This window comes from Halichoerus grypus, chromosome 5 (assembly GCF_964656455.1).
Source record: "Halichoerus grypus chromosome 5, mHalGry1.hap1.1, whole genome shotgun sequence".
In the NCBI taxonomy this organism is placed as follows: Eukaryota; Metazoa; Chordata; class Mammalia; order Carnivora; family Phocidae; genus Halichoerus; species Halichoerus grypus.
This window is the reverse complement of record NC_135716.1, coordinates 4,009,688-4,031,072: the sequence shown is the minus strand read 5'-3', so window position 1 is coordinate 4,031,072 and position 21,385 is coordinate 4,009,688. Positions and strand designations below refer to the sequence as shown.

Sequence of the window (21,385 nt, the reverse complement as noted above, 5' to 3'; positions counted from 1 at the left end):
CCAGGCTCTGCCCCTCATCCCCGGCAGGCCTCACCCACCCCCGAAACTCACAGCACCCCAGAAATGTGCTCACACTGCACACCTCCAACAAATGGTCAGCAGGACCCAAAGACGCCACCGCCACCTGCTTCACACACTTCCGACCACTCCCAGGGACCCGGGACCCTCCGTCGGACAGTCAATCAACAAACACCTTTTAGGGCCAAGTGGCTTTCCTGTGCACAGAGCCAGCACAGCCCAGGACGCACTGTCACCTTCTGGCCAGTGTCCAGGGGACAGACGCGAGGACAGTCTCAGCGCTGCGGGAGCACGCTGTGCCAGGCTGGGTGCATGGAACAGCATGGGCAAGGTCCCAGGTAGGAACAACCAGGCAAGTGCGGTGCGGGGTGTGTGGAGAGAGGCGGAGGGCCGTGGGGAAGAAGGGAGAGGGAGGGCCGCAGGGCGGGAGGCCGGAGGGCCAGGTGGTGCCCGAAGGTGCAGGAAGGGTGCGTAGGAACCCCCGTGCCCTCAGCTCAAAGGCCTGATGACGCTCGCCGAGAGGCCTCGCCTTCCCGCACGTGTTGCACCCCACACACCTGACAGTGCCAGTGACCCCCAAAGGCCATTTCACAGATGGGCGCGTCTTCCCACCGGGTGCCCAACTCACTCACGTGGGTCTGTCGCTAGTGGTGGTGGTGGGGACCCAGAGCACACCTCGAAGCCGGAGGAGTGGGAAGCTCCCCGTTTGGCAAGAGGGGCCCCTAACCTGCTGTCTCCCATTAAAACCAAGAGCTCAAGTTCAAAAGGCTGGGGCCTCCTCCGACCTGCACCTGCCCAGTGGCCCCCAGGCACAACCACTCAGCCCTAAGTCGTCCTGCTCTTGGGGGCCCAGGGTGTGACTCGGGGTCTAGCAGGCCTGCCCCGAGCACCCTCTGGGGAGCCTGAGCCCAGCCCTGCCCTGGGACCTCAGACACAAAACTAGGGCACCGCGAGCGAGGCGCCCCCGGACGGCGAGGTGCAGCGGGCTGGGGGCAGAGGGACAAGTCCTCGGTCCAAGGAGGGAAGGACAGCTGGGGGAAGGGCAAGGCACAGCAGGAGAGAGGGAAGCAGGCGAGAACCCTGACCCGGGCAGACAGGGCAGGACCTGGAGGACCAGGCGGGGTTTTGGCCTGAGGACCGGGATCTGATCCGAGAGGAGACAGGGTACCAGCAAGGGAAGACAGGAGCGATGGGCTTCACGACAGTGGTCGTGGTGGCAGGCATCCCAGGAAGCCACATTTTCTCAACAGGAACAGGCTGGGGAGAGCCGGCACCTGGGCTTGTACACTGTGGCCCCCAAAGCCCCGAGCCTGGCCTCCCACCCCGAGAGCCTCTTCTGTAGCTGGCACGACCCCTCGTGAGGGTCAGCGTCACGGGACCCAGAAGAGGCAGTGCAGGAGACGGGTGTCCCCAAGAGGGTGGGCAAGGGGCTGCACCCGACATCTTCCCCACTTTGCATGCACGAGGGCTCAGCATCCACCTGAATGTCGTCGTAACAACCCAAAGCCCCAGGTGCGGGTGAGCAGGCCTTTCACAGATGTGTGCTCAAGGTTCACAGCTCTGCGGCTCCATTTCACAGATGAGGAAGCCGAGGCTTGAGGGACACACCTAGGATTGGGCCTCCAGGACAGGCAGACAGAGGGATCCCTGCCCGGGGCCACAGGAGCCCAGGATCTGCCTGTTCCCCGAGCCCCTCTGTGCTCAGTCCCAGGAGGCACGCAGCGTCATCCGGACGGGAAGGCTGCGGCCACAGGTCGGGCACAGAGCTGCCTCCCCCACCCTGTGGATGCCGGGCCCAGCCTCCCTCCTGCCCCACCGAAGCTGCCCCCACCCCCACCACCGCCCCCAGGCCACACTGCGCCCTCCTCTAGTGTGAGCCCCCCCTTCACCCAGGGCCACCCACTGGCTCCTCCCAGGGCTGGGCACATGAGAAGGGTGAGGGCGGTTCAGGGCTCACCCACCCCGGTCAGCGGCAGCCCTGCGAGTGGCTACCCCCCCAGGCAGGTTTCATCGCTGCTCGAGGCCTGGCTGACCCCGGAAGCCCAGGCAGGAGCAGGGGCAGGGAAGTGGCCCCAGCCTAGAAAGACCAGCCAGGGAACCCCCCAGCGCTGACAGGTACTCACAATGTCCTGACCAGCCGGGCCGACACACTCAGGCTCACTCCTGAATTTTCTTCTCTCCCCGCACTGTGCAAATTCTCCCATCAACCCTCCCTTCTTCTCTGGGTGCGCAGCATATAATTCTACTTTTTTGCTCAGAGATCGCCGTCAGGGACTGTACTTGGGTTCACACCAATGCAAGACCGAGAAGCTGCGGCTGAGGAGCATAGGGAAGAAGTCTGCACGAACTAGAAGCTCAGCCACGTCAGCGCGGAGGGGCTGCCCGGGAACGCTAGCACGCCCAGCCGGGGCATTAGGAGAAGCGCCACGACGCCTCGACAAGGGCTGAGGATGGTCTGCTCTCCCCGGCGGTCAGACCGCACTCGGAGAGCGCACACATCAGGCTTATGAAGGCATGTCTGCAAGAAACGCAGGCACCTAGGACTCTCTCCAAGTTCCTGAAGCCCGTTATGGGACAGGAGGCAAACCAAGCTTCGCTCACCCCCTCCTTTGGAGAGCTGTAAGCTTACAGGTTGGGTGCCCTTAGCTAAAAAGGGAGAACCTTCTACAGCCAGAGATCCTGGGGTTGGGACAGGCAGGAAAAGGGGTCCTCGGACAAAATCCCTTGATGAAATGAACACCAAACCCCCGGCCCCCAAAGCTGGCATGGAGGAGGATGCTCCCCTGGGTGAAGGGGACCCCCATCTGAGCACTCATGTCCCAGAATTCTGCTGCCCGTGGGACTCTCTTAACAGTGCAGACTGCTCCTCCTTTATCAGCCTGGCCCACCCGGGGCCCTCGCCTCCAAACTCCTGGGGTTCTGCTGAAGCCAGGACATCGGTTTCCCCAGTTTTCCTGGTGCTCTGGCCAGGCTGGTGCCACAGAGTGCGGCTGCTGCATGCTCTAACTCAGAGGGGCAGCCCCTGGCTGGCGGCCTGTCCGTCCTGGCTCCCTGGACTACCTCAGCACACCCTCCCTCGCTCCAGCTGCACCCCCACATCCAAGTGCTGAGGTCCCTCTCCTCTTTTGGGCCTGGCCTCCCAACTTCCAATATCTGAATGCAGATCTTCTCACCCCTCTCTAGGTGACCACCATAGAAACTGGTCACCCCTTTAAAAGAATAACCCCCCGACACACACACACACACGTCTTCTCCACATGGTGGCCCCAGCACATCAGAACCTCATGCAATAACCTCAACATTCATCTAAACACATACCACTACCTTACATGCGAGGTAATGAGCTCCCTGTCCCTAGAGGCATTCAAAAAGAAGCTGACTGGTGAGGGAGGTTCTGGGGCTCTAGTAATACTATTTCTTGATCTGAGTGCTGGTGACAAGGCATGGTTTGTTTATAAGAATTATTGAGCAATACAACATCACTTGGCATCAGGGAAATACAAATCAAGACTACAATGAGATACCACCTCACACCAGTCAGAATGGCTAAAATTAACAAGTCAGGAAACAACAGGTGTGGCGAGGATGTGCCAATTGTTGGTGGGAATGCAAGCTGGGGCAGCCACTCTGGGAAACAGTATGGAGGGTCCTCAAAAAGTTGAAAATAGTGCTACCCTAGGACCCAGCAACTGCCCTACTGGGTATTTACCCCAAAGGATACAAACAGTGATTTGAAGGGGCACCTGCACCCCAATGTTTATAGCAGCAATGTCCACAATAGTCAAACTATGGAAAAAGCCCAGATGTCCATCAACAGATGAATGGATAAAGAAGATTACCATATATATACACACACATATATATATAGGAATATTACTCAGCCATCAAAAAGAATGAAATCTTGTCATTTGCAATGACATGGATGCAACTAGAGGGTATTATGCTAAGCAAAATAAGTCAATCAGAGAAAGACAAATACCATATGATTTCACTCATATGTGAAATTTAAGAAACAAAACAGATGAACATAGGGGAAGGGGGGTAGAAATAAAATAAAAACAGGGATGCAAACCGTAAGAGACTGAACTCTAGGGAACAAACTGAGGGTTGCTGGAGGGGAGGGGGGTCGAGGGATGGGTAACTGGGTGATGGGCATGAAGGAAGGCATTTGATGGAATGAGCACGAGGTGTTATATGCAACCGATTAATTGCTAAATTCTACCCCTGAAACTAAAAACAAACAAACAAAAAACATTAAAGAAAAATTTATTGAGCAATATACTTTTCATAAGTATACTTTTCTGTGTGAACATTATAATTCAATATTTTTTAAAGATTTTTATGTATTTATTGGGGGGGCAGTATGTGAGCAGGGGGGAGGGACAGAGGGCAAGGGAGAGAGAGAATCTCAAGCAGACTCCCCACTGAGCACAGAGCCTGATACAGGGCTCAATCTCAAGACCCTGAGATCACGACCTGAGCCGAAATCAAGAGTTAGATGCTTAACCAACTGAGCCACCCAGGCGCCCCTCAATAAACATTTTTAAAACTCCAAAGTGACTGGCATCGGCTGAGCATTTCTGGGGAAGGAGATGTGGCTGGAAGACCGTGGAGATCCCACCATCAAGACACTAGCACTGACCACGATGCTAGCAGGGGCACTGTGCACACTCACTGCCGCCCCCCGCCCCCCGCCGGGGAAGGAGATGGGCAAAACCCCTCTGATGGGGCAGTGAACGAGCAGGGGAATGGAGGACTGAGGAAAGGCTCAGAGGAGTAAGGGAAGGAGCGAGAGGGTGAGTGAATGTCCAGAAGGATGGCTGCATGCACGCAAGGATGCCAGAGCATGAACAAACAGGTGCCTGGAGGACCCAGGGAGTGAGTGCATGGGGATGGGTGGACGGACGGACGGACGGACGGACGTGTGAGCACAGGGGCCTGTGGAGGAGAGCTGTGCACCGGGGCCTGCTTCCCCTCTAGCTCCTGCTCTGACCTCCCTGGACCAGCTGGGGAGATGACCCAGGAAAGAGCAGGTACGGACAATGAGAGCTGGAACCCTGGGTCTCGTCTGGCCTCTGCCCTGCCTCAGAGCACTCAGCTAGGCGTGCATACACCTCAGGACAGCCGTCTCTTTCATGTCACCCAGAGTCAGAAGGAACCTCACTTCTCTGCCTCCACCACGACGTCTATAAATAGGCAGTGTTTACCGGAGGGCCAGTGCCACCTCGAGCGAGGCTAGGTCCAGGCAGGGCCGGGGGGGGCGGGGGAGCCATCCACGGGCCTCGCAGGCCTCCTGCCCGTTGCCAGTGGCCAGGCCGGGAAGGAACAAGGGAGCACCACCCCTCCGGTGCCGGCAGCCGTGTGTGGGTGAGCAGGCCCCTCACCTGGGTCTTGCACAGCAGGGCTCCTGAGCAGTGGAGAGAAAGGGAGAGGCAGAAAGGTGCAGATGGAATGTTCTACAGGCCCATCCTTGGCTCCCAGGACAAAGGCACAGCGGGAGCCCGCAGGGCATCACAGAGCTCACGACCCTCTGCCTCCCTGTGCTGCTGTAGCTGCACCTCAGTTTTCTCATCCAGCAAGTGGGGCAATACTCCCGCCAGCCTTGCGGCTGAGGTGAGCGCATGTGTGTGCAAGCTCCTCGCTCCCTGTGGCACCAGCCTGCTCTGCCCCTCAGGGCCTGCTTCCATTCTGCGCTCCTTCACCAGACGCCCACCCTGCACCGGGCCTGCAGGTGCGGGGGGCATGGGGGCACAGACACAGTTCGCCTGGGGTACTGGCCGTGCCGGCATAGACGGAAGCACAGGAGCGGGGACACAGCTCAGGGAGGCAGCTGGGGGCAGAGGGGAAGGCCAAGCCTCCCTGGAGGGTGAGCACCTGCCAGGAGGATGCAAAGAGCCCCCCCCCCCCCCCCACTGAAGGAACACTCCCGCTGGGCATCCTGCACCAGAGGTGAGGACGGGTTAACTGAGTTCCGCTGTCCCTACTTCTCATGCTGGAGCGGGACCAACTGTCTGGGTTTCCAGCTCCCCTCCTGCCTTAAGGCCAGGCCTTATCTTGTCATCTAGCCTGTCCCCAGAGTCTCAGAGGTGACGCAGACAAGGCAGGGGCAGGCGCACAGCAAGAGTGTAAACTCTGTATTGGAAAGGACACCCAGGAGTGCCAGAAAAAACCGAAACCTGCTCTCCACGGCGGGGAAACCCCGTTCAGGTTCCACGTGCGGATGAGAACCTGGACATGCCCTTCTGCGCTCTCACTTCCTGTAGGAGGGACCTTGAGCAAGGAACCTACTGGAGCCCCAGCACTTCTTCCCAGAGTCTGCCCCCCCCCCCAGCCAGCAGACCCTGCCTCCTAAGCCAGTCACCCCAGTGTCCAGTGTCCCGGGCCACTGACTGGCTTCGGATGCACCCCAGGGGCCCAGAGAAGCACTGCTCCTCCCAACTGAGGCCGAAACCAAAAACCCGCGTCTCCTTCCCCCCTCCGTCCCTCCCCTACGCAGACCAGTGTTGTTGGTCCTCCTGGCCCCTGCAGATGAGATCTGAATTCTAAGCAGGGTTTCTTCATCTTTCACGGTCCTAAAAGGGGTGACAACTGAGGTCACAGATGTCAAAACAGAAGCGTCATGGAGATCCCCTTCTGCATTCAGAGGAGGGCTGGCCATGGGGCAGTCTGGATCCAGAGCACCTCCTGTAGGAAAGTTACAGGTTTGCCCAGGGGTGCAGGGGTCCCTTAGGCCTTTGCCCTGAGCCGATGAATTCCAGGCAGGCCCTGGGCCTGAGGGGCAGAGGCTTCCAGCCATCCTGCTAAGCAGACAAGCACCACGGGGTATGGCGGGGGGCTCCCATCTTCAACACCGGCCACTTAGACGTCACCACCACCACATCCCCGCAAGCGGCTTCAGGTGCCACAGGCGGGGAGGAAGGGCGCCCGGGAAGCCACAGCCGGCCGCACCAAAGGTGCCCCTTCTGGGCCCGCTGGGCCTGTGTTCCCCTCCTTCGGCCCGCGGTGCCTGTGCCCGGGGCTCCCCCGAGAGCCGGGCGGGGGGGCCGGCGTGCTCTCCCTTCCCAGCCTGGCATGGAGGTGCGGCCACGGATCCGGCGCAAAGTGCTAATTACATTGTTTTTAAAATCCATTTCAGAGAGTGAGCTAATAAGTGGATCGGAGAAGCGGCGTTCACTTACAGACCACGAGCGCCACTGGTTCCTGCCCACCTCGTTAACTGGAGCTCAAAGTTGCAGCATGCTCGAGAAATCGCTCAAGGTTAGCTTACAAATAAGAACACCCGTGAAGATTCACCTGACTTATTAATATCACTGTCCAATAGGAGACAGTTCCTTGGAAGGCCTGGCTTGGGGCTGGTTTTTGTTCTAGGCCTAGGAGGACCTTAATTTGCATTTATATTAAAAAAGAAGAAAACAAACAGAATTAACTAGAAAAGTGCTTTGTTTCCTGTAAATTTGAGCTCTTCTAGCTTCCTAGGGCAGACAGCAGATTCGGGCCTCCGTCAAAGAGCGTGGATTCACACCTACTAAGTGCAGGGCGCAGTGCCAGGTGTCGACAAGCACCTAGGAGCCCCCCAGCCCTCAGCTTCAACCTGGCAGGTGAGCACTAGGCCAGGTTCCCTCCACAGGTGCGGAAACCGCGCCGGGAGAAGAGAAATGACCTGCCCGTGGTCTTCCAGTATGACCCGACTCGGGTCGCAAGCCAGCTCCCTGGGCTCCAAGCTCAGGTCAGGGCAGCTGAGTTAAGGCAGTGTTTTCTTCCTTGTCCTGACATACGTATTCCAACCTTTCCTTCCAGAAACTCAGGTGGAAACTCAAGGAAGGAAGGAAGAAAAATCCACAGTCATCAGACACCCCTCTGGTCCTGGACGGACAGGAGTCCCAACTGCGCGCCTCGTCAGACTAACACCCTCCATTTGGCCACACGTTCCTTGACTTTTCTCTCTGGAGCCTTGAGCATTTGAAGCACATGCCGGGGACTACCAATAAGGATCAATCAACACACCCTGATGGGAACTTTATCAGTCTCACTATTTACTTTTTCAGGTAAATGGGAGCATCTTGGGGTTTGGTTTTCCCTCCAATCCTCTCCTCACTGTTGTAGCTCGGCTCGTGAGACCAGCCACAGGTTTCAGGTGCTCGTGTCACTCCTGGGGCCAGTCTTCTGGCAGATGTCACCTGCTTTGGGGCTAGATCACTAAAGGCATGTTTAGGGAATGAGGGGTCTCTCCCCCAGGGCAGTCAGTGGTGGAGGGACATTTCTCGCTCTCAGCAAACAGGCCCCTGTACCCCCAGGGTCGCCGCCATGTGCCTCCGTACGTTACGGCCACAGCTCAGGCTGCAAGTTGGAAAGACAAGGATGACGGTAATGACCGCCTGGCCCTTTCAGACGCTGGAAGCACAGGGTGGGTAAGGAAGGACTTCTCTGTGTTTTGGCCGCTGGGCCAAGCACATGGGGCAAGCGGGAGCAGAGCTAGTTACGTAGACAACAGAAGAGCAATTTCCTTCCAAAACATAAAAACCTGCACCAATGAATTAAACATTTCAAACAAGATGACTCTCTACAAAGTCTTCTCAACCAAGAAGCGAAGACAGGCCGTCCTGCGCTGGCGCGTCCTGTTGCATATGGCACTGAGCAATCCTGCTTTTTCAGCATGCAGAGCTCTCCAGACAAAGAAAAATAGCAAGGGGAAAATTAGAGAAGGAGGTCCAGAGGACTCAGGGCGAAGGGAGGAGAGAAGGGTGGGCAGGAAAGAGGCCTCCTCTTACAGCGAGGGGGCACAGGGGACTGGACGGGCACAGAAAAGAGGCCACCGGAGCCAACACGGAGGCCCTGACAGGTGCAGGAGATGTCTGTGCAGAGGCAGGGTGCCGCGTGGGGGACAAGCTGCAAACCACAGAGACACCACCCTACCTACTGCCACGTCCACTGGGAGGAAGTGACCTGCTCCAGTTCCCAAGGTCTCCAAGTGTCACACCTGCGGGCTCTCCAAACTCCCTGACCTCAGCGGGGGCACTGCCCCAGGCACCTACTAGAGACTTCGCTCTGTGGCCAGCGCCCTGGGGAGAGGAACCCACAGGAGTCCCCAGGGTGCACCAACTGGACTCTCTCCCCAGACCAGGGCTGAACCTCCCCAGTTCCTGGGCAACAAGCGCACTTGCCTCACCCACTCTCACAGCCTGCGCGTGGACAGGTCCTGCCCTGCCCCCTCCTCCACTGCCCTCTCAGAGCCTGTCACCTGGCTGCCACCCCCACCCCAATCACCAGAGAACAAACTCCCCCCGCCCCCATCCCCCAGGTCCTGGCACGACCAGGCTCCAGAATCCGAAGAGGAGCCAGGAGGGAGGAAAGCTGAAATCTGGGCTCAGAGAAGGCTGGAGGCTTGCGAGGGTCCCCGGCCGCCTAAGTCCCTCTCCGCGCCGCGGAGCCAGGCCAGCCCTCTCCAAGTCCCGGAGAGGTAGTAAGTGTAAGGCTTGGAACCCCGCGCAGCCCAGCCCGCGCTGGGGCGGTGGGTGGGTGGGTGTCTGCTACGGGATTATTCTTAGCGCTCCACTCTCTTCGCAAAAGTGGCGCCTCCGCCCTCCCGGCTCCGGCACGCTCGCTCGGGGCTCGCACGCCCGGCCCAGACACCGGCGCGGAGCGGAGCTCCGGGTGGGGTCCGCGAGGGCTTCAGGCTCTCGGAGGCGCAGGAGAGGCGGGGGCTCCGGAGAGAGGAGGGGGCGCGGCGGGAGGGCCCCCCCCCCCCCGGCGACAGGCTGCGTTTAACCCTCGGCGCCCCGCACCCAGCCCTGCGCCGCGCGCTCAGCCGCCTCCCCGGACTCCTCCCGGGGCGCGGGGAGCCCGGCGGCGGCGCGCCCAGCCCTTACCTATGGTGGTGATGACCGTGATGGCAAAGTAGAAGGAGCCGGCGAATTTCCACTGGACGCCGGCGCGGTGCGGCTCCGACTGCAGGATCACCAGCTCCAGCTGCCGGTAGTCCTCGGCGCTGATGTTGTACTTCCCCTTGATCCGGATCTCCTCGGCTTTGAGTTTCTCCTCCTCGCGCATCTCGTGGTCCGACTCGAGGGCGTCGAAGACGGCGGCGCCCACCAGCAGGTAGGTGAAGGTGCAGACGATGAGGGACAGAGTCCGCACGTTCTGCCTCTTCATGGCCGCCAGCAAGGAGCCGGCGCGGGGGGCATGTCCCGCAGGCTCGCAGCCGCGCGCGTCCCACTGCAGCGCCCGGCGGCCGCCGCCGCCTCCTCCGCCGCCGCCGCCGCCTCCAAGTTGTAAGCGGCGGCGGCAGCAGCAGCAGCAGCAGCAGCAGCAGCGGGGAGGCGGGGGGCGGGGAGGCTGGGGGGGCCCCCCTCCGCCGGGGCCGCCACCGCGAGGCGGCTGGCGGGGCAGGGGCGGCGCGGGCCCGGGCTCGGGCGAGAAGGCGGACAGGCACAGGAGGCTGCTGGAGCGCCGGGGCCAGGCGTCCGGGAGCCCCGACACCCTGCGCCAGACCCGGCCGAAGCAGCCCGCCCCACTGCGCAGGGCCATGCACGGCGGCCCCGCTGGGCACCGCGCGGGCCGCGCTGCCCTCCGCACCCCGCCCCCCGCTCCCGCCGGAAAAGCAGGGGCGGGAGCGGGAGCCGGAGCACGGCCGGAGGGCGGCCGCCGGGGCCCGCGCCCCTCCGGGTCGGGCTCCCGGGCGGCGGCGCCCAGCTAGGAGCCCGCAGGTCTGCGCGCGCCTCGCGGGACCTCCTTCCCCTTCAGCCCTCCTCGCCCCCCCCCCGAGGGGGGGGTGGAAAAGTTTGCGAAGTGGCGGCGTCTCCGGAGTCCCCAGCAGGCGGGGAGGGGGCCGAGCAGGTGCAGCGGGCGGGGCCGCCCGATGCCCGAAGGTCCGAGCGCCCCGCGCCCACCCGGGCGCGCAGGGACGCGGCGGGGTCCCCGCCGGGCGTCGGCCGGTCCGCGAAGTTTGCTCGGCTCAGCCCCCGAGGCGCGGGAGCGGGGCGCGGCCCCAGGGCGGCAGGGCCCGCGGCGGAGCGGCCTCGGGGGTGGCCGGGGGACGGCGCGGCGGCGGTCGGCCAGCCCGCTCCTCCGGGGGCGGCGGCGCGGCGGCGGCGGCGGCGGCGGCGGGAGGGGTCCCGCGGGCCTCGCGGAGCTGCGGGATGGGCGCGGGCGCATGAGCCGCGCCGGGGTCGGGGCCCTCCGGCGTCCGGGCGTCCGGGGAGGCGGCCGCGGCTCTGGTCTGCCAGGGGCGCTGCGTGCGTGCGCGCCGGAGGGAGCCGAGTGTGTGTGCGTGTGGCTGTGCGTGTGTGTGCCCGTGTGTGTGTGTGTGTGCGCCTCTGTGTGTGGTGTGTGTGTGTGTGTGTGTGTGTGTGTGCGCGCGCGCGCGCGCGCGTGGCACCTCGCTCCGGCGGGAGGGCCGCGGGGGGCGGGGGCCGGGCTACGCCGAGGCCAGGCCTCCCTCCCTCCCTCCTTCCCTCCCTCCCGCAGCCTCCCGGGCGCGCCACCTCCCGCCTGGTCCCCAGCCAGCTGGCGAGGCGGCCGCGGCGGCTCCCGCTGCAGACCGAGCGCGGCGCGCGGCGCACGCGGTGGGAGCCAGGGAGGGGCGGCCGGTGCCGCTGGGGAGGGGGCGGAGGCGGGCCGAGGACTGGGTGTTGCCAGAGTGGGGGTGGGAGGCGGAGCCACCAGCAGGTTTCGGCGGGGGATGGGAGGATAAATGAGGCTGCTGGGGTCCTTCTCGCCCAGCTCCCCGAGAGCGCCTGCTGCCACGCGGGGCGGACAGTTTGAGAGAGCCGTGCCTGGGGGAGAAAATGGGATTCAGCCCGAGAAGGCCGACCAGCAGCTTAAGGGAGAGGAGAGATCGGGGTGGGGGGGGGGGGAGGGTGAGAGCACGAGGGGAGGGCGTTCCCCGGGGCCAGCCACCTGGCGCGGGCGCGTGTCCCTGGCCGGGCGCACCTCCTCATAGCGTGCTGGGGTCCCGAGGGCCGCCTCAGCCCCCGCGAGCGTCGCTGGACAGGTGGCCCAGCACCTGCTGATCCTGAGCTCTTATCCAGAGAGCGCTGAGGATGGCACCGGCGGCCACTCTTGGGGTCCGGGCCTCAGGGAAGGATGCCGCATTCCCCCTTCCTTGTCCCCTCCCCGATGCTTTTCCCAAAAATATTACTTGGTTCCCCGAGGCTGGGCGCCGGGTGCACCCAGAACCTCCTTCCTCTCCTCCTGCACCCGGTGCCTCGCGACGGCCCCACTCCCGACCAGCCCGGGGAGGGAACCCGAGGCTCCCGTAGGCGCGCAGCTATTTCTTGAGTTGGAAGAGGAGGCCTCGCCCGGCTTTATCCCCTTCCCACATCAGCCACCTTTGCCCGCTTCCCCCAATACCCCTCAGGTCGTCGAGGAGTTTCCCACGATCACCGACCCCTTTAATCTCCGCTTGAGCAGTGGAGCTCCCAATGGGTAGGCTGAAGGCGCGGAGACCCAGGGCTCCCCTTCCCTGGGTCTGGCGACCTTCCTTGGACCCCAGCCAAGGAAGAGATGGCGACTTGGGTGAAGGGACGCCCCCAGGCGGCGGTCTAAGAGACCGGGCAGAAGTGGCCGAGGGCATCGCGGAGTAGGCCAGGGAGTGGCCCCAACCTTGCGCAGCTCGCAGGCTCCGGAGCGCTGACCCCTCTGGATTGCCCCCTCAGGCGGTGCTCGGGCTCCCCTTCCGCGGGGACTCGGGGCCAGGCGAGTCTGGGAACCCTGTGCCTCACCGAGGCTCCCCTGCTGGGGCGCTCTCCACCCCATTTCTGGGACTCACGGGTGCTTGCGCCCCCCGCCCTGGGACAGATCGAGCTGTGTCCACATCTGGGCTGTCGGGGTTGCGTTGGGTCTGACGGCGCCGTTAGGCCCAGGGACCGGGAGCCCCACCCGGAGCAGGTGCTCCCCCAGAATTCATTTTGGAAACCGAGGCTCCTGCGCTCGGCGAATGAGCCTGGCCCCCGGTGAGTCACCGCGAGCGGCCGACAAGGATTCCCGCAGCTGGTAATTAATTGCGCCGCGGCTCGGCCCACGACGGAACCCCAACTGGGCCTCCTGCCGCCCGTCAGCAGCGCCACCCCTGAGTCACAGCCGTCGGGCCTCGGCCATCCGGCCGCCGCCGGCCCTCCCGGGCGCCACCAGGGGGCACTGGACTCCGACCCACAGGTGGCCCCGCTCTGAGCCAACTCGGTAGGGGAGTCCAGGCTGTCCCTGCCTGCAGGTGCGGGCGCGCGGCAGAGGGGGCGGGCGCGGCGCTGGTATGCTCTCCATCGACAGACCCCAAGCTTTGACAGAACCGCTTTTATTCGGTTTCCATGCAGCCTTTCGGGAAAACCGTTTTGTGTGCGTACTGCAAGGGACCTCAGAGAAGAACTAGTCCGAACTGCTTGTCTTACAGATGGGAACACTTCCAACGGAGACTCACGTGCCCGGGGACACAGGACAAATACCATCTAGAACCCACTCTTGAACCTCTGCCCGGCTTCTGTCCAGCACTCCTTCAAGAACTCCAGCTGCCTTCTGACCCCAAAGTCACCGTGCCTTGGATAGCCACAGACCACCCCCAAAAAATGTTGGTTCCTCCTTTTCTTCCGCCCCCAAAATATGGCCTTTACACTCAAAAGAAACAAGCCCAGGGAGTCAGACCTCAGGGAGGGATCTTGGGGGCTGGACGAGGACACAGACACACTCACACGCATCCCTCTCGACACCCCACACTCCTCCCATGATCTCGGCATACAGATGGAAGTGAGCTCCGTGAAGCAGAACCTGGCTCTTGACATCTTCCCTGTGTCCCCAGCGCTCTCCACCTCAGTTCCTCAGCTAGCAGTGTGGGTCGGTACCCCTTGACTGTCCACAACGGTGAGACTAGTGACAGCGCCTCTGGGGAGCCCAAGCCCCTCTCCACCTCTGTGGTTCTGGGAGCACCAGCTCCAGCCCCCTAGAGAGGGATCTGGAGCCCAGGATTGCCCCTGGCCCCGGAGATGGGCTGGGCGGGGCTCAGCTCCCAACCAACCAGAAACACCCTAGGAAAGCATCTCTAAGAGGAGCTAGGGAAGAGGTGGGGGGGGCAGGAAGCACCCCCCCAAGCAAGAACTGCCTGATTTCGGGGAACAAATGCATTCCCTGTGCAGCTTAGGCCACTGTCAGTTAATCCCAAGCCCGACCAGTGCCACTGGCAGCCTGTCCGTGCCCCTCCAGTGGTCTGTCCCTGGGCCTCCCTGGACCTCAGTGTCTTCTTCAGTACAAAGAGATGTATTTGATCAGATAATAAAGAACATCATGGTTTTATAACTCTCTCCTGCCTACTTGTTTGCAAGGTTCTCTACATGCGTTGGGCATGTTCTTAGCCTCCAGGGGCTAAGGCGTATTACCCTATCTTACCCAGGGAAGCCAAGCGGTGTATTCTGGCCCCCTAGTGAGTTGGAGTGGACCCGACTCCCAGCCTGGTCCTTCCACAGCGGGCCCCTGTGGAACCGATCCTGCTGCTAGCTGAAGGCAGGGAGCTACCGTGCTCTAGGCCCGGCTCCCACGCGGGGGCCCGGTGCCTCCACAGGCATAAGCACCCTGCTTGCCCCGACCGTTTGCTGGCAAGCAGCCGCGACTGCCCACGGCTTCCAGAACGCCACAAGTCCTTGGGTGTGTTTAATGCTTTGCCCTGTTAATGCCCCCATCTTTGAAAATAGGTAGAGGAGGCAGAATCCTTGCTCCCATTTTGCAGATGGGAAAGGTGAGGCAGTAAGCCCCGCGGGCTCCATGCCAGCATTATAGGTTCCTCCCTGCACCCCTAGCTTTGCCAGCCCTCACTGACAGCTCATGGGCCACGACATCTGCAGTGGAGGGCGCATCTGCCCTTTAAGCCACCAGCAGGGGCAGATTGCAGAGGCAAGCACTGTGTAACCGGGCAGCCAGGCCCATCAGGAGCTTGCCAGACTCTTCTTTGGGATATGAATAAGCGTGTCACGGAGAAAGTGTCTCTGGCCGCACTGGGGACACTGGTTAAATGGGAAAATTCAGGATTTCTCAGAGCCCTCAGTCTGCCAGCAGGCACCATGACCCCCAGACAGGAGGGCTGTGAACAGCCTTTCCCAGATTCATTGGACCATGGAATCTGTCTTTGGGCACAGATTTGGCCTCAGAGCCAGGTCCCGGGCCACTCTTCGGGAACCGTGGCCCCAGCCCGGGGTTGCTGGGCACAGAGGGGCAGGAAGCCTGGATCCCACTTCTGGTCCCTCGCAGGCAAGCCCTCCTCCAGCTTGGGTCCTGGCGGCCGCCAGCCAGGCCATCCCCCTCTCTCCTCTGCCTGCAACCTTCTGAACTACCTTCTGAACACTCCAGCTCTTGTGCTTCCCTGCTGAAAACCCTCCAGGAGCTCCTGGTCAAACCTAGGCCCACCCTCGGCGTCGCCACCCTCCCAGCTCCTGCCTCCCGTCCTCCAGCGCCAGCCTTTCAGCACAACCGTCTTCGCAGCACCTTACACCTCCGTGCCGTTGCTCATGCTGTTCCCTCTGCCTGCATACCTTTCCCTGTCCTCTTTGGGCTCTCATCGCCTCATCTTCCAAGACTCAGCTCTGGCAGCACGTCCTCCAGAAGCTTCCGCACAGCAAGTACACAGCTCCTGGCCGCTCGGCAGCTACCCAGCAGGTGCACTGCTCGATGGCAACGAAGGCGCAGAGTTGAAGTCTGTGGTCATTGCCCCACACGAGGTGTCTCTCAGGAAAGCAGGAGGAAGTAGATGCACAGAACAGAGAGGGAGAAGTGCTGTGCAGACGTGGCGGCCTGCCAGGATCCTGTAGGTCCCCACACTTGAGGCCTGCGACTGATGTCGCTGGGGGTCCAATGCGGTGAAGGAGGAGGAGAAAGAACAAGAAAGACAGAGGGGGAGAGGGAGGAGACGCCAAGGAAGAGGCTCAGACAGAGGAAGGAGAAGGGATGGGTCTGGAGAGGTCGGGGTCAAGGGCCAGTTCACCAGACCTGGCGGACAGCTTCCCTTCCCTTGGCCTGTGCCCGCGGCAGACATTGCTAATCGATCCCAGCCCTGTGTTTGGCAGGGAGGATCTTGAACACAGGGCTTCCTCCTGGCCCCAGCTGCCTGCAGCGTCCCGGTGGCCTGGGCACCCGTGGGCCAGCCGCCGCCAGCGCACGGCGAGACACTGAGAGCACGCAGCCGGACCCTCCCGGTGGGAGCTGACTTGAGCCCCTCACGGGCGCTGCTGTCCCTGCGCCGAGGGTTTACCGATGCCCGTGGAAGGTGTTTCAATATTTTCCCTTCTCAGAAGCCGGCTTCTCGCCTCTGCCATTTTCACCTTTGTGTGGCAGAAGGTATTTTTGCAAACGCAGCCGAGGTGGTGGCGGCTTCACAGCGTGATGCGGGTCCCCGTGCACATGGCTGCTATTTCGGGGACTGGCAGGTGTACCACTGGGATCATTCTGGGCCTGTCAACGCCCAGGGAGAAGGAAGAGAGGCTGAGCGCTTCCCGTTCAGCCAGCCCCACCCCCGGGAAGGCTTCCTGCCCCCAGGCTGGGTCTGGGCATGACCCCGGCTCCCCTGGCGGACACTCAGCCCTAGTGCTCCATCCCCTGCTCTAGGCCTGGAGCTTCCTAAGGACAGGAACCCACCTGGGTCCCCCGCACAGAGGAGGGCTGGGTAAACTTTCACTGGGTTGAACGAACGCAGGGCGCTCTGTGTAAAAGCTCCTGGGCACTTCTGAGCAGCTTTCTCTGCCTCCGACCTGCCCTCTGCCCCCAGTGTCCCCTGCCAGACTGGGCTCTCTGTACCGGCTGGTGCTGGGCTCTGCTAGGTGGATGGGAGACAGCAGGGTCTGCAGTTGGAGACCCAGGGGTCACATGGGGCCTGTGGGAACCCAGGTCAGCCTAGACTGGGGAACCCAGAGGGCTTCCCAGCAGAGGGCACTTTGCCTTCGGGTCCCCAGGCCACAGAACAGGCTAATCCCCAGCTCTCGCAGTTGCTGTGAACATGGAGCAGCTCCGTTGCACCCCGATGTGCACATAGTAGGGCCAAGTCCAGGATTTAAGTCCCTCCCCCCGCCCCAGAGCTGGAAGGAACACTGGCAATTAGATCTCCTTCCTCCTTTGACAGATGAGGAGTCCATGACCCAGAGAAGTCCAGGGAGTCATCTTCGGCAGAGCTGGGACCCCATCCACCTCCTGGGTCCCCTGAGCCCAGGCAGTCTATGCAGTTCAGCAATCCATCTCTTGCCTCCAGGGCCCGCAACGGGGGTTGGGGAGCCAACAGCAAGGCCCCTGGTGTCCTGGAGCATGCGTCCTGCTGGGAGAGTGAACCCAAAACCCGGGTAAGCAGCAGGGTAAAGCTGGAGCCAGGTGATGGTAGGAAGATGAGAAAACGGGGGACAGCACCGTGTGGGGTGGGCAGAGAGATATTTGGGGGTGGTGGTCAGGGATGGCCTCCCTGAGGAGACAACATTTGAACTGAGACATGGAATGACATGTTCCTATTCAGGGGAGGGCATCCAGGCAGAGGGAACAGCCAATGCAAAGGCTCTGGGGTTAGTGGAAGGAGTTTGGCTTGTTTGGGGAAGAGCAAGAAGGTGAATGTGGCTAGAATGTGGGCCCAGGGGAAGGTGGCCCAGATGAGATCAGAGATTAGGGCTCCGAGGCCCCCAGCAGGGTGGGAGACAGGGTCAGATCATCAGGATTCTCACTGGAAGTGACTCAGAAGTCTTGTGCACGGTGTGGACAGAACTGAGCCGTGTAACTCCCCACTGGATGGGTGTGGGGCATCATCAGCACAGGGTCCCCTGGCCTGGGGAGCTCTCTGACCTGGAGGAGGAAAGGCCCCCAGGAAATGAATGGCCAATTAAAACAATAATGAGTCCAACTCTGATGACTCTGAAGGCCCTGGGGCTGCCGTGTGCACAGCTCATGTCACCGGCCTGTCAGAGGCCACTGCCGAGCATCTCTTGCTCATAGGAGACTGGGGGCGTCTGGGGGTGAGCAGGGGGGCAGTCACTGCAGGGACTGAAGCTATCTGGCCTCTGACACCCTAGGGCAGGCCTGGCAGACACAGTATGATTCCTGCAGCACCAGGATGTGTCCCAGTTCCCAAAATCACTGCCCCGACTCCATCCCGATGCAGATCATCTCTTTAATGGTGGCAGTTAAATCACTGACTCTTTTTAAAATCATTTTGTTCTTTTTATTTATTCTTTTTTTAAGGATTTTATTTATCTGTCAGAGAGAGAGAGAGAGAGATCACAAGCAGGGGGAGCAGCAGGGAGAGGGAGAAGCAGGCTCCCCCCCGAGCAAGGAGCCCGACACGGGGCTCAGTCTCAGGACCCTGCGATCATGACCTGAGCCGAAGGTGGATGCTTAACTGACTGAGCCACCCAGGCATCCCTTTATTTATTCTTGATCACAAATAATACTTTTTGCATAAAATCTAAAAAGTAGAAATAGAAAATAGAATAAAACGAAAGAAAATAAAGACCCCAAATCCTAAGGATTTCCCTTGCAGGGAAGTCAGCAGCATTTCGGCAATGGGGTCCAGCTCTGGGAAACACTGACTGCTACATCCTGATGCTCGGGTCAGTTTAAGGGAGCAGGTGGGAGGGCAAAGGCAGTGGATGTTCAAGAGGGTTTGGGGAGGAGGTCGGAGGGAGACAGGAGGTCCTGATGCCACCAGGCTGACCCACACCCACATCACAGGCTGTGCACCTGTCTTTGTCCTGCTCACCTCCACCTGCAGCCCCGGGGGAGACAGGCATCTCCCGGGCAGATGACGATCAGGTGGTCCTAACACCACACAAACAGTTATCCCTGCGTCAAGACTGACTCAAGCATGGGTAGCTCAGGATTGGAGGCTTGGAGGCAGGGGTGGCTGGACAGGCCACCTTGTGCTCAGAGGTGGCGTGTCCCGGTCGAGGGCTCTGTCTGCACTCGGGGCCAGCATGGCTCAGAGCTGAGCACCAACATCTCGTGGATGAGGCCCCTGGACTCTGAGCCCCAGGCCCTTCCATTGCAGAATGGGTGCAGTGAAGGCTCCTGGCTGATCGGTGGGAGGGTGATGGGCACAATCTCTGTACTTAAGGCAGGGGTAGTGCAAACAGGTGGGCTTTGGAGTCTGATGGTCCTGGGTTGGAATCCTGGCTCCACCATCTACTGGCTGTCTGCCCCTGGGCCTGTCACTTCACCTGAGTCTGTTGCCCCATCTGTGAGATGGGGTGTGGTGCATGCTGAGCTCTTCTTCGCAGAGTGCCTGGCCCAGGTGAGCGCTGAAGGAAGTGTTGCTCGCTGTGTGTGTCTCTGCCCCTCATCTTGAACCCCCCTCTCTCATGAGCTACTGCTGTTTCTCCAAGTGCAGGGGCACCAGTGACGCCCACACAACTATCCTGGGGGCTTCAGAACCGTGCAGCGGGGAGGCAGCAGCAGGAGAACTGGGCAGCAGAGAGAAGGCAGGAGAGGAGAAGGAGGCCGTGCGGAGAGAGAGCATGGGGGAGGTCAGATAGAAGGTGGGAGGGGTGATGACTGGGTGGACCCTTCCTTGGTGTTTCCACCCCAGTGTCTTGTCTCTCCCAGCCTCCATCTTAGAATTTGAGATTATAGGAACAGAACAGAGCTATATTTATTCATTCTTTCTGGACACAAAATACTGTTGAGCATCTACTGGGCCAGTTTCCTAGTCCGGGCCCTGGAGGCTGCAAGGTGAGGTCAGGGCATTCCCATGTCACAGACCAAGGCGCTGTGCTCCTATTGGCATCCCTGGTCCATCATCAGCAGTACTGCCCCCAGCTCAGCCCCAAATGCATCCACCCTTTTCCATTCTCATGCAGCCCACGCTCAGCCAACCTGACCCACAGCGGGTCCAGCATATGCATCTCTCCGCTGTCATGGGGAACGTGCAGGGAAAGGATCAGGTCCAGGCTCTGGGGGTCAGGCCTCTCTTTCCCTCCAGTCTATTTGCCTTTTCTGAGCGGGATGCTGAATTCAGCTGAGCATTTGGCCTCCGCCCTCCTGTCCTTCCTTCCCTCCCTCTTTCCTCTTTCCCTTGGGGTCAGCTCTGCATCACTGGTGATGACTCTCTCAGCTCTCTCCCCATTTCCGCTCATAGGCGTCCTTCCTGTGTGTTCAACTGCATCTCAGCATCTGCTTCTTGGTTGGGGGAGGGGGGGTTCAGACTAACACAGGGGCATTCAGCAGTCAGATTTGAGCCCCCAAAGAGCTGACAAAGGAAAATGATGGCATCTAAGGGGGCTCAGAGCCAGACAGGAAGGGAAGAGATACACCCAGGGAGGGAGCATGCCCCTGTCCTAACCATCTCTGAATCAATCAGGGCGGGATAGATTACACAGCATGTTATGGACTGAACGTTTATGTCTCCCCCAAATTCCGTGTTGAAGCCCTAACCACCCCCCACCCTGTGATGGTATTTAGAGGTGGGGCCTTTGGGAAGTAATGAGATTTAGATGAGGCCAGGAGGGTGGGGCCCCCACAATGGGATTAGACATCTTATAAAGAGAGGAAGGGACCAGAGCTCACTCTCACCCTGACACATGAGGACACAATTGCCGGGAAGAGAGCCCTCCAGGAACTGAATCTGCTGGCATCCTGATCACGGACATCCTGATCACAGTCTCCCCAGCTGTGAGAATAAATGTCTGTGGGTTAAGTCCCCCAGTCTGTGGAGTTTTGTTGTAGCAGCCTGAGTTGACTAAAACATAGCAGTACCGACAAAAATTTTTAATTAAAAAATCAGTGGCTTAAAATTACAAAGGCTTATTTCTGACTCATGTGAGTTGACAGGTAGCTCTGCTCATTGAGGTACCTCTGAGACCCAGGCCGACAGATGCCCCACCCCACCCCTCACCCCACCAGGGTTTTCTAAGATCCCTGATGGGGATGGGAATCTGACAGATCTTGCCGGGGCCCCAAAAGCTTCTGCCCAGAAATGCCCTACATCACTTCTGAACATGTTTTGTTGACCAAGGCATGCCACATGGCCAAGCCTGGGGGGTTCAGGCCAACCTCATGCCCAGCAAAGACCTTCACCCAAGAATCCTGTCCCCAGACCGTTGTTCACTCACTCACACAAAAGGAAGATGTCTGAGAGAGCGCTTCCTGAGTCCTTGTTCATCCCTCATGCAAGGAAAAGACTCAAGAGAAGATTGAAACCCAAAAGTAAGTGAGAAAGCACAGAGCCCACAAAATGAAGAAACATGAAAAGGGAAAGACACAGTGGTGAGCAGCGGACCTTGATATGTGGATACGTTAAATCAAAATGAATAAGGATAGACCTGTCTTGGACTGTGTCATCCAAGTGCTTATAAATAAGGGTTCCTGAAATAGAAGGTCCCTACTGGAAGCAAAAATTCTAATGACAGTCTATTTATAAAAGTCATAGCTC

The 21,385-nt window shown here is 60.3% G+C and overlaps 1 protein-coding gene and 1 long non-coding RNA gene across 2 annotated transcripts in view; one reads left to right on the top strand and one right to left on the bottom strand.

The window, feature by feature from the left end:
• Positions 1-10,270, bottom strand: part of KCNK9 (potassium two pore domain channel subfamily K member 9) — an 83,552-nt gene extending 73,282 nt beyond the window's left edge. Inside the window, exon 1 of the mRNA XM_036116422.2 lies at positions 9,885-10,270. Coding sequence (XP_035972315.1) covers positions 9,885-10,167 — 283 coding nt within the window. The 5' untranslated portion in view covers positions 10,168-10,270. The remainder of the gene's footprint in view (positions 1-9,884) is intronic.
• Positions 9,977-14,301, top strand: LOC144381811 (uncharacterized). The gene is made up of 2 exons (XR_013447651.1): positions 9,977-10,117; positions 13,326-14,301. It is a non-coding gene; the product is annotated as an uncharacterized LOC144381811 (long non-coding RNA).
• The last annotated feature ends 7,084 nt before the right edge of the window (positions 14,302-21,385 follow it).